Raw genomic sequence first — 14,221 nt, forward strand, 5'->3', positions numbered from 1 at the left:
ACGTGTTAGAATGTTGTGCACAAATTAAATAAAAAGTAAAATAAAATAAAATGATAAACTACCTAAATGCCTATAATGATAATTCTAATAAAGGAAGAAACTTTATCAGTATTTTGGTGTTTGAAAGAAAATTAAGGGGGATTGTTGTGCAATTAAATAAGAATAAACACATAAATAAATGCAAGATATGGATTAAAAGATTTAATTTAATTATATAAAATTAAATTGGTTTTTATTCCAATAGACATCTCCTAATAGTTTTTTTGTTTGTTACATTAAATCGACTTCAATATTCTTTTTAATTACTAAATTAAAGTTTCACCCTTAGTTATTAGTTTATACGTGGTAAAAGCCGAACTGTAGTAAAATGAAATGTTTTTGTTGTATTGTTTATTCGCAGTAGCTTCAATATATAGAACTTCCAAAATTAATCTTTCAAAATTAAGATTCACAAGACTGGTAAATCCCAGCACTCCAAAGAGTTAAAATACAAGATTGAAAGAAAATAGCTTGAGGAAGAAAACATAATTAATTACACATCCAATCCATTAGATTTATTTTTTCTAATATATGCTCAGTTACCACGCAATAAGAACTTTTGTACTTCAAATATTTTATGGAGACATAAGGTCTCGAGGTAATTTTTTTTTAAATATCTAATTATTTTTTACATTTAACTCATTCTTTAACCGCTCTTTCTGTTTTCTCTCTAAGAGCATACTAGAGTGTATTTGTATTTGGGAAGGCTCTGCATAGATTATTTGGGTTCTATTATTATCCATTCTGAAAATTAAAGAAAAAATATATTACAAGATTAACCAAGAAATCATTAAAATATAAAAATATCGCAGTGAAAACCCAACATAAAAACACAAAGAAATAAACCTGTGATAATGGAAGAAGCAAAATACGTTGTTGAAGGAGTAATGCTTCGGGATCTTGTCTCTTACAAATGAAGGTGATGCGGTATTTGTATATTATGCATATAATTAACCAATATTCTGATTTATTTATAGTTTCTTCTTTATAGTTGTAAGGGTTTTTTATTTTCTTTTTCAAGAGTTATTCCGTTATAATTTATTTGAGTTTCACTTTTAAAGTAAATATTACTAAACTCCTATTTTAAATTTTATGTTAGTGTGATTTCAAATTTATTGAAACAATGTTAAATTCGAGATGTATTTTCAAATTTAGAATTGAATACATAATTCTCTTTTTTCTTAAAATATTTTTCAATTTTAGAAATTAATTATTATTTTAGAATTAAGAAATCAAAATTGAAATATTGTAAATATTTTATATTCTGTTATATATATATATATATATATATATATATATATATATATATATATATATATATAACAAATTTCTTTCTATAATCTATCTTTCTCTACAAATTTCCAATACTTATAATATTTTATATTTCAACAATATGATGTTTAATATTTTATATTTTTTATATGAGTGTAAGTTAAGATATTTATCCTAATTTATCATGATTATATTGTGTCAATAATTTATTTATTATGATTATATTGTGTCAAGAATTATGTTATTTATCATGTATCAAGAATTATCTTACTTATCATGATTATATTGTGTATAGAATTATTCTATTTATCATGATTATATTGTATTTATAATTATCTTATTTATCATAACAAAATTAATTGTAATCATTAAATCAATATACAACAAATCAATAATCATTGATAATAATCAATAATCAACCATATATACACATCACAAACAAACAGTTAGTTTTTAATATATAATACTATATTACTCAAACAAACAATTTTAAATTCTAAAACAATAATATATATATATATATATATATATATATATATATATATATATATATATATATATATATATATATATATATATATATATATATATATATATATATATATAAATCTTAATCTATCAAACAACAAATTTTTAATATAATTACTATATTATTAAAACAAATTCAATTTTTTTAAAAATAATATTATATTACCACTAAACCCATACATCCAACAAATAACGGGGATGGAGAGCATATCCAAAGCCTGCGAAAACAGGATTACCGAAGAAAAGTGGATCGGGAAACGGGAACGCCGGCCTTTTAAAATAATTGAGCACAAAATACAACAATTTTAACATTAATATTTAATATAAATTATTAATATTTAATATAATTTTTATTATTTTTCATATTTTTGAAGTATTTTCAATTTTGATCTAATATATACAAACCCTATCCTTTGTAGGTCTCTCAGTGCAGACAGTCTAAATGGAGCACTTTCCGGTGACTTCAAAATCTCCTTCTTCTGTATATAGCTACAACTACACACACATACACACTAACAACATTTTTTATCGTTCCATCAATATTTATGAATGTGTGTAGGGATAGCGAGAGGTGGAGGATTTCAGCAAATAGGGGCTTACGTCAACTTGGGAGCCTACTATCTTGTATTGGATTTTCTTTTGGGTGATATTTACACATAAATAATCAGATTAATGGACATGTTTCTTTTTTACTTTGATTACTGGTAATGGGTGGTAAATTATTCCTTTGTTGTCTGCTGTAGTATTATTTGATAAAAGCAGAAAACATGCACATTAATTTTGAACTATTATGTGAACATATTATTTTTACAAACGTCCCTCCGCCACGTAAGAAAGCACATATTAAAATGAAAATTTTATTTTTTCTTGAATTATACAATACAAGAACGAGTGTCTAGACAATGATATTGTTAGGTTTGAAATAAACTTATATTTATTAATCCTTGTAGGTAGATAATGTGTTAACCCTTATGATTAGTTAACGTATTAGTTGTTGTAGTCTTATAAGTAGTTAATTAATTAGTCATTTATAGTACTTTTTTGTTTGCTTTAAGCATATCGTGAGAAATATATGAGTTAATAAATTTTATTATTTCTTACATCAATAACACAACAAAAACAGAAGTGAATTGATTTATTTTTTGTTTGCTTTAAGTATATCGTGAGAAATATGAGTTAATAACAAACACAACAAATTGGTCGAATACCGAGATAAATGCATTGAAAGTAAAGTATATGAAGAAAAAATAATCTTTGTATGTGTTGTATCGAGTTGTTGATGAGTCTGAATTTGAGAAGATTGCAAGTGTCAAATCTTCAAAATAAGCGTAGGATATATGGGAGAAGGTGTAAAAGAAATGATCAAGTGAAACAATTTCGACTTCAAACAATAGTGAGTTGGAGTATATGAAGATGAATGAGATTGAAGGAGTAGTTGAATACAAAACTTGTGTAGAAACCATGGTGAACCATCTTAGTAGAAATGGAGAAGCCTTTCCTAAGGTATATTTAGAGAATGATATCACTCGACCTATACTATATTAAGTTGGATAACTACCGACTAGTAGAGTACTTGAACAATGATTGGTATAGAGATGTACATGATCGAAAAAACACATCCGAGTATGTATTTTTCATGGACCAGATGATGTTCACTTGGCTTTCAAAAAAGCACCCATAGTAATATTGTGAAAGTGTGAAGTCGGGTATATTGTAACATCATGGTGTGTACGTTATGAAGTGTGACTTAGAAATATTCTAAGCAAACTGGAGATGGAACAGGAAGGAGGGATGGTGATACAAGTGGATAACAAGGGAGTTATTGAGTTGACAAACAATTCGATCAATCATGAAAGGAGAAAACACATGTATGTAATTTCATCTGAGAATATGTGAAGGAAGGAAATGTGGAGTCGTTGCACATGAGAAGTCGAGATCAAGTTATATGTATATGAAACCATTGTCTACTATGTTGTTCAATAGTTGTAAAAATCTGATCCGAACGAAGAATAAAATAAGTATTTAAGTTTATAAGAGAGTTTTTTTAAAGTTATTATAAACTCAAATGTATTAGCATTTGTGAATAATGTATATTAGTCATTAACTAATATATTAACTATTAAAGTCTTATGGATAGTTAATTAATTAATTATTTTTAATTGTTTTTGTGTATTTAGGTACAACTATTAGAAATGTAAGTCTATAAATTGTGTTGTTATAATAACACAATCACAACAATAGATGTAAATCAGTTTATTCGCAACAAAGTAAATTTGTTCTCAACAAATATCACCTTTATGAATGTTGGTGACTAATTACTTACATCACATGTCATTTTTTCAGTAACGTAAACTTTTAAAGTTTAAAGATAAAAATATATTAAAATTATATATTAAAATTTAAAACATGAAAGAATTTTATTTTTACGAGAATATCATAATTAATAATATTACGTGATCATAACAAGTTACAAGGTAACCTCATATATTAAAGGCCAGACTATCTTAGCCTTTTGGATTAATACACACGTTTTCGTTTAAAATGGAGATGCACAATTTTTCTAGTTTTATTACACCGGGCTCCATTTTTTGTAGCTTTAAATAATTATTTTAATAGACATCTTTTTTTGTTCTTTATAAAGTTAACCAAATCTATTACATTAAATCGACTTCAATATTCTGTTTAATTATTAAATTAAACTTTCCCTTTTTGTTATTAGTTTAACTGTAATGTTTCTTATACAACTGACTTAAATTATGGTAAAAGCCAAAATAAAGAACTGTACCATTGAAAAGTAACATCAAACTAAAGTAATGGAATGCACGCGGTGGAACGATCACGGTTTTGGTTTGTCCCACTTCAAAGTCTCATGAAACTAAAAACTCTACACAGACACAACTCCTATAATGCATATGGTCTTGCCACCTTCATGCATCTTTTTAGCCAATATTAAATACTCATTATCACACAAATAATTCACATAATAAAATACCCTCCTTGTTATTCTTATTTCATTGTCAATTTTATATGAAAAAATTATTGCTTTAGTCAATAATTAGTCTTCCATACAAACTTAACAATATCTAGTTCCACTTTTATTTTTACATTCTGATAGTTAATTCCTGATGCAGAATCTTGTCGATTGGTTACTTATGTATAGAGTTGTTTTTGTCTTATTATTTTGGTTCATTAGCATGAATGGTTTATTGCAGTTTGCAGTGGCTGAGCACGTTTGACCATAAATAAATATACCACTGGTTTGGTAAAAAAGGAGGAAGAAAGAAGCAGCACTTTTGCTCCATATCTCTCTCTCCTTGCAGCACATCTTTGGCATGAACATTCCACCTTCTTCAAACCATGGAAAATTCTAGAGAGATGAGTAAGGAGATGGCAGAACCACTGCTAGAAAAGGGTGGTGAACAAGAAGTAGCATCATCATCATCGGAGAGTACATTCTGCCAAGAGCTGAAGAGGGTAAGCTCCATGGCGGCTCCAATGGTGGCTGTTACTGTTTCACAGTATCTTCTCCAGGTTGTGTCGCTGATGATGGTGGGACATCTTGGAGTACTGGTCTCCTTCTCCGGGGTTGCTATTGCCACCTCTTTTGCTGAAGTTACCGGATTCAGTGTCCTTGTAAATACAACTCTCCCTGCCATTTTCTCTTTCTGCTTCAATGCACCCTTTTTCTTTTATTTCTCTCATTTTTTTTAAAGTTAGCATCTTTAGCCTTTTTGCTTGTTTTTTTACTGGATAGATATATATTTTCTAGTTCTTGGGAGAGGGCCCTTGATCCAGGTGATCAGTACCTAGTATTAGCATATCAGCTAGATCACATGTAAAAAGTACAATGGGCCATCCTATTGAATATTTGTGTTTTACTAGTGCTTAGTTGTTCAGTTTGGTTGATAACCTTGCTTTTGAGACTGGATCTGTGCAAAGGGTTGAAAGTTGAGAGCTTGAAAATCCCCTCATTCAAGTTTTTTCCTTAAGATAATTATATTTGTGTTTTGAAACGTTTGTGTTGCATTGCAGTTGGGAATGTCTGGTGCATTGGAAACTTTGTGCGGGCAAACGTATGGTGCAGAAGAGTATAGAAAGTTTGGGAACTACACTTGGTGTGCTACATTGACTCTGATGTTGGTTTGTGTCCCCATATCTCTGATGTGGATATTCACTGATAAAATACTGATGCTGTTTGGTCAAGACCCTGAAATTTCTCGTGCAGCTTGTGAGTACTGCATATACCTCATACCAGCACTATTTGGCTATGCTATTCTTCAGGCTTTGACTCGCTACTTTCAGACTCAGAGTATGATCTTTCCCATGGTTTTCAGCTCAATTACCTCACTGTGTTTGCATATTCCTATTTGTTGGGGTCTGGTTTTTACGTTGGACCTAGGACACGTTGGAGCTGCATTAGCCATTGGAGTTTCTTATTGGTTGAATGTGGTTTGGCTTGCAATTTACATACTCTACTCCCCGGCTTGTCAAGAAACCAACATAGTGTTTTCTAGTAGTGCTTTACTTTGCATTCCAGAGTTCTTAAAATTAGCTATTCCTTCAGGACTCATGTTATGGTAATTATGACATTATATGACTTTGCATCTCCCATAACACAATGCTTTTTCTTGCTCTATTTTTCTTCTGCTAATTGCATTTTTCACACTTGTGTGCAGTTTTGAATGGTGGTCTTTTGAGCTGCTAACTTTACTTGCAGGGCTTTTGCCTAATCCCCAGCTTGAAACCGCAGTACTCTCAATCTGGTGGGTGGAATCGATTTTTCTTTCATTACTATGAAATAACTCTGATGTCATCATCTTTTGACTTTTATCACACCCTTGCAGCCTTAACGCTACTACCTTACACTACGTCATTCCTTATGCTGTTGGAGCTTCTGCAAGGTTGGCTTTTTCTGGTTGCGTCATTCTCTACTAATAGTTTACGTTATATTATTAAAATCTAAAATCTACACAAAAGTTAACATCTTCAAAATACTGTGATTTTCAACAAATATTACGTTAGAAAGTATCTTATTCTTGTGCTAATGCAGAGACACCTGTAAAAAAAGAAGTACAAGGATATAAACTGTGTATGCATTATATCAAATATGAATTTCTTACACTGGTAAAGAAGGCTACCAGAGTAGCATACACAAAAGGAAAAAAAAATCATAAATTTTCTATCATGGTCACAGAAAACACAGGCAAGATTTGAATCAGATTTTGCTCTCCTCTCTCCGTTGAATGACTGTTTTGATTCTTCCATGTGTTTTTTTTCCTCATTTCCTTTCTGTATTTTTACTTGTTACATCACCCCACAGATTGACATGGTGTTTGATTTGCAGCACTCGGGTTTCAAACGAACTAGGGGCAGGGAATCCAAGGACAGCCAAAGGTGTTGTTCGTGTGGTTGTGATTCTTGTGGTTGCAGAGGCAGTTGTTGTGAGCATAGTGTTCTTCAGTTGCCGACATATATTAGGATACGCATATAGCAATGATATGGAAGTTGTGGATTATGTTGCAAGCATAGCTCCCCTCCTTTGTGTGTCTGTCAGTGTAGACAGTCTAATTGGAGCACTTTCTGGTGACTTGAAAATCTCCTTCTTCGACTTGAAAATCTCCTTCTTCTTCTGTGTATACATCTAAAATATAACAACATTGTTGATTGTTGCATCTATATCTATGAACGTTTGTAGGGATAGCAAGAGGTGGAGGATTTCAACAAATAGGTGCTTACGTGAACCTGGGAGCCTACTATCTTGTAGGAATTCCTACGGGTTTGTTTTTGGGTTTTCATCTACAACTAAATGCCAAGGGACTTTGGATGGGAATTCTATCAGGGTCTGTTCTACAAGCAATCATTCTTGCTATCGTAACAGCACTAACAGATTGGCAGAAAGAGGTTAGTTTTAGTTAGTTTGGTTTTTGCACCAAACTAGGCATATTTGCCTTTAATATTACCGAAATGGACAAATTCAACCAAAATTACGAAAATGGGGAAGTTGTGGGGGACCCAAACGACTTCAATTCAAGAAGTCGTGCCCTCCCTGCACGACTTCACCCTGTTCATTTGACCAGAGTTGAAGTCGTGCACCCCAAAAACGACTTTAGGGTATGGTAATCGATTACCACATGTTGTAATCGATTACCATACCATTTTTAATAAAAAAATATAAAAAAAATTTGAAATCGTAGGGGGGTTCACGACTTCAATAAGAGAAGTCGTGCACTCCCAACACAACTTTACTTTATTTTAATTTTTAACTTTTAGTAATTAAAATCATTTATAATTTCTAAAAAATATTTTTAAATGTATTTAAAATAATTAAAATAATCTTTAATTAATAATTAAAGTTTTTTAATATTATTAAATAAATAAATTTTATACTTTTATTTAAAACCAACTAAAGGCCGAACGCTCAAGATCCAAGTCTAAGAATACCAACTTAAGACCGAACGCTCACAATCACAATTCACCAAGGCCGAACGCTCAAGATTTAAACCTAAGAATACTATCTTAAGGCCGAACGCTCACAATCACAATTAAACAATCACTAAGTCACAAAGACTGAACGCTCAAGATTGAAACCGAACACTCAAGATTGACCGCACGCTCGGGATCATTATCCGAGAATACCAAATTAGGACGAACGCTTATAATCACTATTACACAAAAACCGAGCGCTCAAGATTGAAGCCTAAGAACACCAACTTAAGACCGAACGCCTAAAATACTAATACAGAACCAAGACCGAACGCTAAAGATCACTCTCTGAGAATACCAATTTAAAGACGAACGCCTACGATCACTGTTTCACGAAGACCGAAAGCTCAAGATTGAAACCTACCAATTTAAGACCGAACGCTCAGGTTCACCAGCCGGGATTACCAAATTAGGACGAACGCTCACAATCATTAATCTACCAAGACCGAACGCTCGAGCTCGAGATTGCTTCATGAGAGTACTAAATTAAGGACGAACGTCTAATATATTACTAACTTTTATTCAAGGAAGAATCCTACCGCTCGTTACATGAGAATACAAAACCGAACGCTCACTTGGCCTACCACTATTTGTACGTACGCTCCATTTACATCACCTATATTTTGCCGACCACGATTTGGTCGAGCACTGTTCGGACGTACACTCGTTTCTGCAGAATCTTGCCGAATCGCACCAGATTAATAAAAGTTAAAAATTAAAAGAAAGTAAAGTTGTGTTGGGGGTGCACGACTTCAACCCTGGTCAAATGAACAGGGTGAAGTCGTGCAGGGGGGCACGACTTCTTCAATTGAAGTCGTTTTGGCCCCCCACGACTTCACTTTGGGTCAAAATTTGCCCATTTTGGTAATAAAGAGGGCATATTTGCCTAGTTTGGTGCAAAAACCTAGTTAGTTTTCTCACATGTATAAATAAATCTATACTCTTCCATTTTTAGACTCTTTGCATGTGGAATGCATGCTGAATGATAGTGAGACATCACCCGAATACATAGCTAACATTAAATTACTGTACTTGGTTGTTGCTGTTACTATTGCAGACAGCTAAAGCTAGGGAGAGAGTGGTCGAGAACTCAAGTAAAACTCATACTCCATTTGCTTGCGATGTTCAAGGCAAGTGAACAATAAAAAGAGTGGAAGAGCAGACAATACACTGTCATTGCTCTTTTGGTTTTTGAGTTGATTGTGGAAAGGAAGTAGGGAAATAAAGAGAGATAGCCATAGAGGATATAGTCTAGTGTGTTAGCTTTCTTTGTGACTGTGTTTTTGTTTCTGTTTTGTGTCTGTCAGGATTTAATTATATTAACATGTAGACAAGTTGTGTGAATATGTGATGAGAGTTTTGTATTGTTTTTGCTTTTGACTCTGAATGTTTACTACAACATATCAGATTAATGGACATGTTTCTTCTTACTTTGATGCATGATATGAAGGTGTTCAGCAATGTGTGGTAAAATTTTCTTTTGCTGCATACTTTAGTAAATGCTTGAACTGCACATTCCATTGATGATAATAATAACACTCCACGAGTCCCACGGATCATTTTCACCTTTTTCTCTAGTGTTCATAATATGTCTCATGTGTTTTCAGTGGTAAAATCAAACAAAAGAAAAGTGAATGGGGTATGGTCCATTTTTGGTTGAAAGCACTAGTTGATTGTTAATGCCAGTGAAAGGTCACCATTATATTTCTCAATCACTTGCAACTCTCTCACTATCATATTTTCATTTCTCTTGCAATATTTGGTGTTTAAAAAATTACCCTTAAGCTGGGTAAGACATTACAGACAAATATCTAATCATCCATGGCAGAGACTTTTTCTTTTCCAAAATCAATTTGATCCTTCCTTTTCTTCTTATTGCAGTTGATTGATGAAAATAGGCACCGGTATTAGAATGCAATGCAATAGTACCACCTACCGTGATTCAAGAATAAACAAATCACAAAATTAAGTAAAATTCACAATTTAAATGTCAATAAATGTCCTTTCTTTTACTTAATTAAAAAAAATGAGATGTAATTTAAATGAAAAATATATAATTGCCGTGGTTTCCTTATTGGAACAACCTATTATTGATTTGGATCGTTTTCTAATATTTAAAAAGAATGCTAAGTAAATAGAAATTTCAAAAAATACTGTAAAAAATGATATTGTTTTAATAAATAGATAATGTTTTTTCTTGGATAATAGAATAAGTGACCTCGGACAGATAGAATCGTGGGACTCGTGGGCACAGCATTGGTCCAGCCTTTTTAAAAAATTATTTTATTCTGTTATATCTCAGTGGGGTTGGATATGTGATTTAATTAAGTATTTATAACAACATAAAAAAATTAAATTTGATCGTATAAATTATTAAATAATTTAAAAGTTCTTCATAAAGTTTTCCCTAAATATTATTTTAGCTTATGAAAAGTAAGGATACGAATTTATTAAAAAATCAGCATAAGCACCAAACGCAAAGGCATCTAGAATAAAAAGTATGAATAAAAAATAGAACATAAAATACAATGAGGGGAGTATAATATAAATGAGAAGAACGATAATAAAACAAAGCTCCACCATAAATTATTGCACTGAAATTGACATTATTTTGGAACATTTATAATAATAAAACATCGAAAACAGATATAGCCATGTGGAGCTTACTACGTACGTATTCCTCAAAAGTAAGGCCCGCGTGGAGGTGGAGGTCCGGGAGGCCCAGGAGGACCGGGATGCCCATGAGGCCCAGGAGGCCCATGTGGGTCAGGAGGCCCGGGATGCCCATGAGGGCCAGGAGGCCCGGGAGGTCCATGAAGGCCAGGAGGCCCGGGAGGTCCATGAAGGCCAGAAGGCCCATAAGGTCCGCCGGGAGGTCCGGGAGGATGGTGATGCAGGGGTGGCGGTGGAGGATAAAATGGATCCGGATGGGCATGATGACGCGGTGGTGGTGGAGGAGCAAAATGATCGGGTGGCGGCGGTGAGTGGTGGACAGGAGGTGGCGGTGGCCCTGGCGGTCCTCGCAGCGGACCCGGTGGCCCCGGTGGCCCAGGAGGAGGATGAGAGTGGTGGTGGTGGTGATTCATGGTTTCCGATGGAGAGGAGATTGATTTGGTGAGATTATGAGAGAAGAGTTTTGACTAAGAAATAAATAGCAGCGGAAGATCTAGAAGCTTTCGAACCTTATGTCATCCAAACGAATACTTCACGTAACCTCCAATTTCTCGTTACTTTTCACTTTCACCTCACTGTTCAAGTCGGTAGGTAAATAAATTTACTGAATATCTATTCTCAAAAATAGAATCAAAGCTTTCTCTTATTCAATTCAATTGGGAAGCAACCGACTCAACCGGATGGAGTCAGAAGAAGCATCCACCGCCAAGCTCCGTCTCATGTGCAGCTACGGCGGCCACATACTCCCCCGTCCCGGCACCAGCTCCCTCTTCTACGCCGGCGGCGAAACCCGTATCCTCTCCATCCAGCACCGCACCCTCGCCACGCTCTCCTCCTTCCGCACCCATCTCTCCACCCTCCTCTCTCTGAAATACCCCTTCACTCTCAAGTACCAGCTCCCCCACCTTCACCTTGATTCTCTCATCTCCCTCGCCTCCAACGAAGACCTCCACATCCTCGTCGACGAGTACCACAACTCCTCTTCCCGCATCAGACTCTTCGTCTTCCCTGCTTTCCGCCACCCCAAAACCGAGTCATGGTTCTTGGACTCCCTCAAGAGCTCCTCCATCATGCACCACTCCTTCCCTCTCGACACCACCTCCTCTTTCGCTTCCTCTCTTCTTCCTCCATCCCTCCCCTCATCTCTTCCAAGGTATTCCGCTACCTTATCCCCTAACTTCTTCACCAAGTCACTTTTTTTTTGTTTCTTTCTCAAGATTTTAATAATAAACTCTGGTTGTGTTTTGTTCAGTGATAGTACTGTTTCCAGCATCATTTCGCAGCGGCAGAATACGTGTTATCAGGACTCTGTGCTTCATGTTTCGGAGGCCACTCTCAGTGCTCAGACTGTTCAAGTTGAAAGTCAGAACCTCTTTGTTTCCAATAATGCAAATTTGAATGCACGGTATTCTTCATTTCCACGGTTTAATTCAGTGGTGCAATCTGCTACACGCAATTTACCCCTTCATGCTCCCCTGAACTCATTACCGACTGGCCACTGTATTTATCAGCAATCTCGTCCTTCGACGCATCTGGTTTATCAAACCAATCCTATTTTCCCTGTATACCTCGTACCTGTTACTTTGCCTATGACTGCCTCTACCCAAGCATCAATGAATCTAAATCTTTCATCCATAGGTTCCCGTATACCACGTAACTCTACCTCTGACTCTCAGAACTATTTAACACACACAGAAACTGCAGCACTCGTTCACGTCCCTTACAACGAAAATCAGGCACCGCAGATTGATGTTAGTCCAATGCATCATATTCAATCTCAATCTCAGAACATATCTATTACTTCCGTGGAATCAGCCGAGAGTGGAAATGAACTTGACAACAACCTTACTCGTGATCAGATATACAAATCTCAGCCCCCACCTCCGGCATTGCCTTCTAAACACCAAACCGTGAGAAAAGCCACCCCAGAGTTGTTATCTGAAGCTCTTGCTCAGTTGCATGTGGATAGCCTCAAGCCGCAGCACACAGAAATATCACAGCCACATTGATTTGTATTATCTGGAAGACACAATTTTGAATGTTCCATGATGACTTTGAATGTTCCATGATGCTTTTAATGTTCCATCATGTGTTTTTTTTCCCCCTATAGTGGTGCTTGTATGTTTTGGTAGTTGTATATGACTTTTCTTTGGCATGTCACTTTGAATAGCCGTACATTGAATATAATTACAGAAATTTTAATATCTTAAAGTTTGCAAGTTAATGAGCATAAATAAATAAATAAAATGTATGTAATGTTGTTTAAAACAATGTTATGTATAATTTGTGAACTTGTTTTGGTTTCCACAATTTCACTTCGGAACTGAATTGATTCACCGGTTGGCTCCAACAAGGAGAAATAAATTATTTATTATTATGAATTTAAAAATGTTATTTTACTATGAATTTCATTAACTTATTATAATTTTCTCTTTGCAACACACAGAAGTCAACCAGTACTTAAAAGGAGATTTTGTTGTTATTTTTCAGACCACTTGTGATGGTTTTCGAGAGAGAGAGAAGCGTTATAAAAATGAAAGATCAAGTGTGCTTCTACTTCTTTATTATCATCATGTTAATGCACTCTCCACATTAGTATACTGTAGTTTCTAGACGTATATGCTCATGTAAATTGAATTCTTGAATATGGTGCTTTTACTTTTTGTTACGAAAAAAAAAAACAAAAGATCTCACATTTTAAGAAGTTTAATTAAATTTAACGTCTAATTCTCAATATTTATACTTTTAAATTAGTTTTACCTCATTTTTTGTGAACTTACAATTTTTTTTACTATTTATAATAATGAATGGAAAATTGTTCTCATTAAGATGCGAGACTAATTTATTGAGAAATGAGTTGATGTTCATAAAACCTGTTCATGAACACTTAGAAGGAGAATAAAAATAATAGATTATATGATGTGATATAAAAAAAATGCATTGAGAAACAAACATGCAATAGATGTATATAAAATAAAAATGTATCTCTATCATTATTCATTTATGTTATAAGGATTGTTCTCTGGTGAACTAATTTATAATTGATGCTTGTTTCCCCACATTGATTGGATAACTTCATTGATCTTAATGTTCTTAAACAGCTAGAGACATGCCTCAGCCAAGAAGAAGTACAACACACTTGCCAAGCTGGAAGACGAAACTGGAGTTATCTCTTATACCCAAACAGGTACGTGCCAAATTGCAAGAATTATTTTGGTGACTTGTT

General features: G+C 34.0%; 2 protein-coding genes across 2 annotated transcripts; both read left to right on the forward strand.

Moving 5' to 3' along the window:
• The first annotated feature begins 5,009 nt into the window (after nt 1-5,009).
• Nucleotides 5,010-11,339, forward strand: LOC124825611 (protein DETOXIFICATION 3-like). Its single transcript, XM_047298264.2, has 7 exons — nt 5,010-5,472; nt 5,872-6,416; nt 6,516-6,602; nt 6,684-6,740; nt 7,184-7,422; nt 7,535-7,740; nt 9,380-11,339. Exons 1-7 carry the CDS (start codon nt 5,197-5,199, stop codon nt 9,458-9,460), a joined length of 1,491 nt encoding a protein of 496 aa, XP_047154220.2. The 5' UTR covers nt 5,010-5,196; the 3' UTR covers nt 9,461-11,339.
• A 54-nt stretch (nt 11,340-11,393) lies between these two features.
• LOC124825610 (protein PAL OF QUIRKY) lies at nt 11,394-13,078 on the forward strand. Its single transcript, XM_047298262.2, has 3 exons — nt 11,394-11,531; nt 11,624-12,148; nt 12,248-13,078. Exons 2-3 carry the CDS (start codon nt 11,676-11,678, stop codon nt 13,002-13,004), a joined length of 1,230 nt encoding a protein of 409 aa, XP_047154218.1. The 5' UTR covers nt 11,394-11,531; nt 11,624-11,675; the 3' UTR covers nt 13,005-13,078.
• The last annotated feature ends 1,143 nt before the right edge of the window (nt 13,079-14,221 follow it).

The sequence above is a fragment of the Vigna umbellata genome, chromosome 4, assembly GCF_029865625.1.
Source record: "Vigna umbellata cultivar VRB3 chromosome 4, Vumbellata_1.0, whole genome shotgun sequence".
Lineage (NCBI taxonomy): Eukaryota > Viridiplantae > Streptophyta > Magnoliopsida > Fabales > Fabaceae > Vigna > Vigna umbellata.

Excerpts from the sequence above, each read along its gene's own strand:
- LOC124825611 (XM_047298264.2), top strand. The coding sequence starts at position 5,197 with ATGGAAAATTCTAGAGAGATGAGTAAGGAGATGGCAGAACCACTGCTA. Across the intron at positions 6,603-6,683 it reads ACCGCAGTACTCTCAATCTG|CCTTAACGCTACTACCTTAC; the intron begins GTGGGTGGAATC and ends ACACCCTTGCAG. Across the intron at positions 7,423-7,534 it reads TCTAATTGGAGCACTTTCTG|GGATAGCAAGAGGTGGAGGA; the intron begins GTGACTTGAAAA and ends GAACGTTTGTAG.
- LOC124825610 (XM_047298262.2), top strand. The coding sequence starts at position 11,676 with ATGGAGTCAGAAGAAGCATCCACCGCCAAGCTCCGTCTCATGTGCAGC. Across the intron at positions 12,149-12,247 it reads CTCCCCTCATCTCTTCCAAG|TGATAGTACTGTTTCCAGCA; the intron begins GTATTCCGCTAC and ends TGTTTTGTTCAG.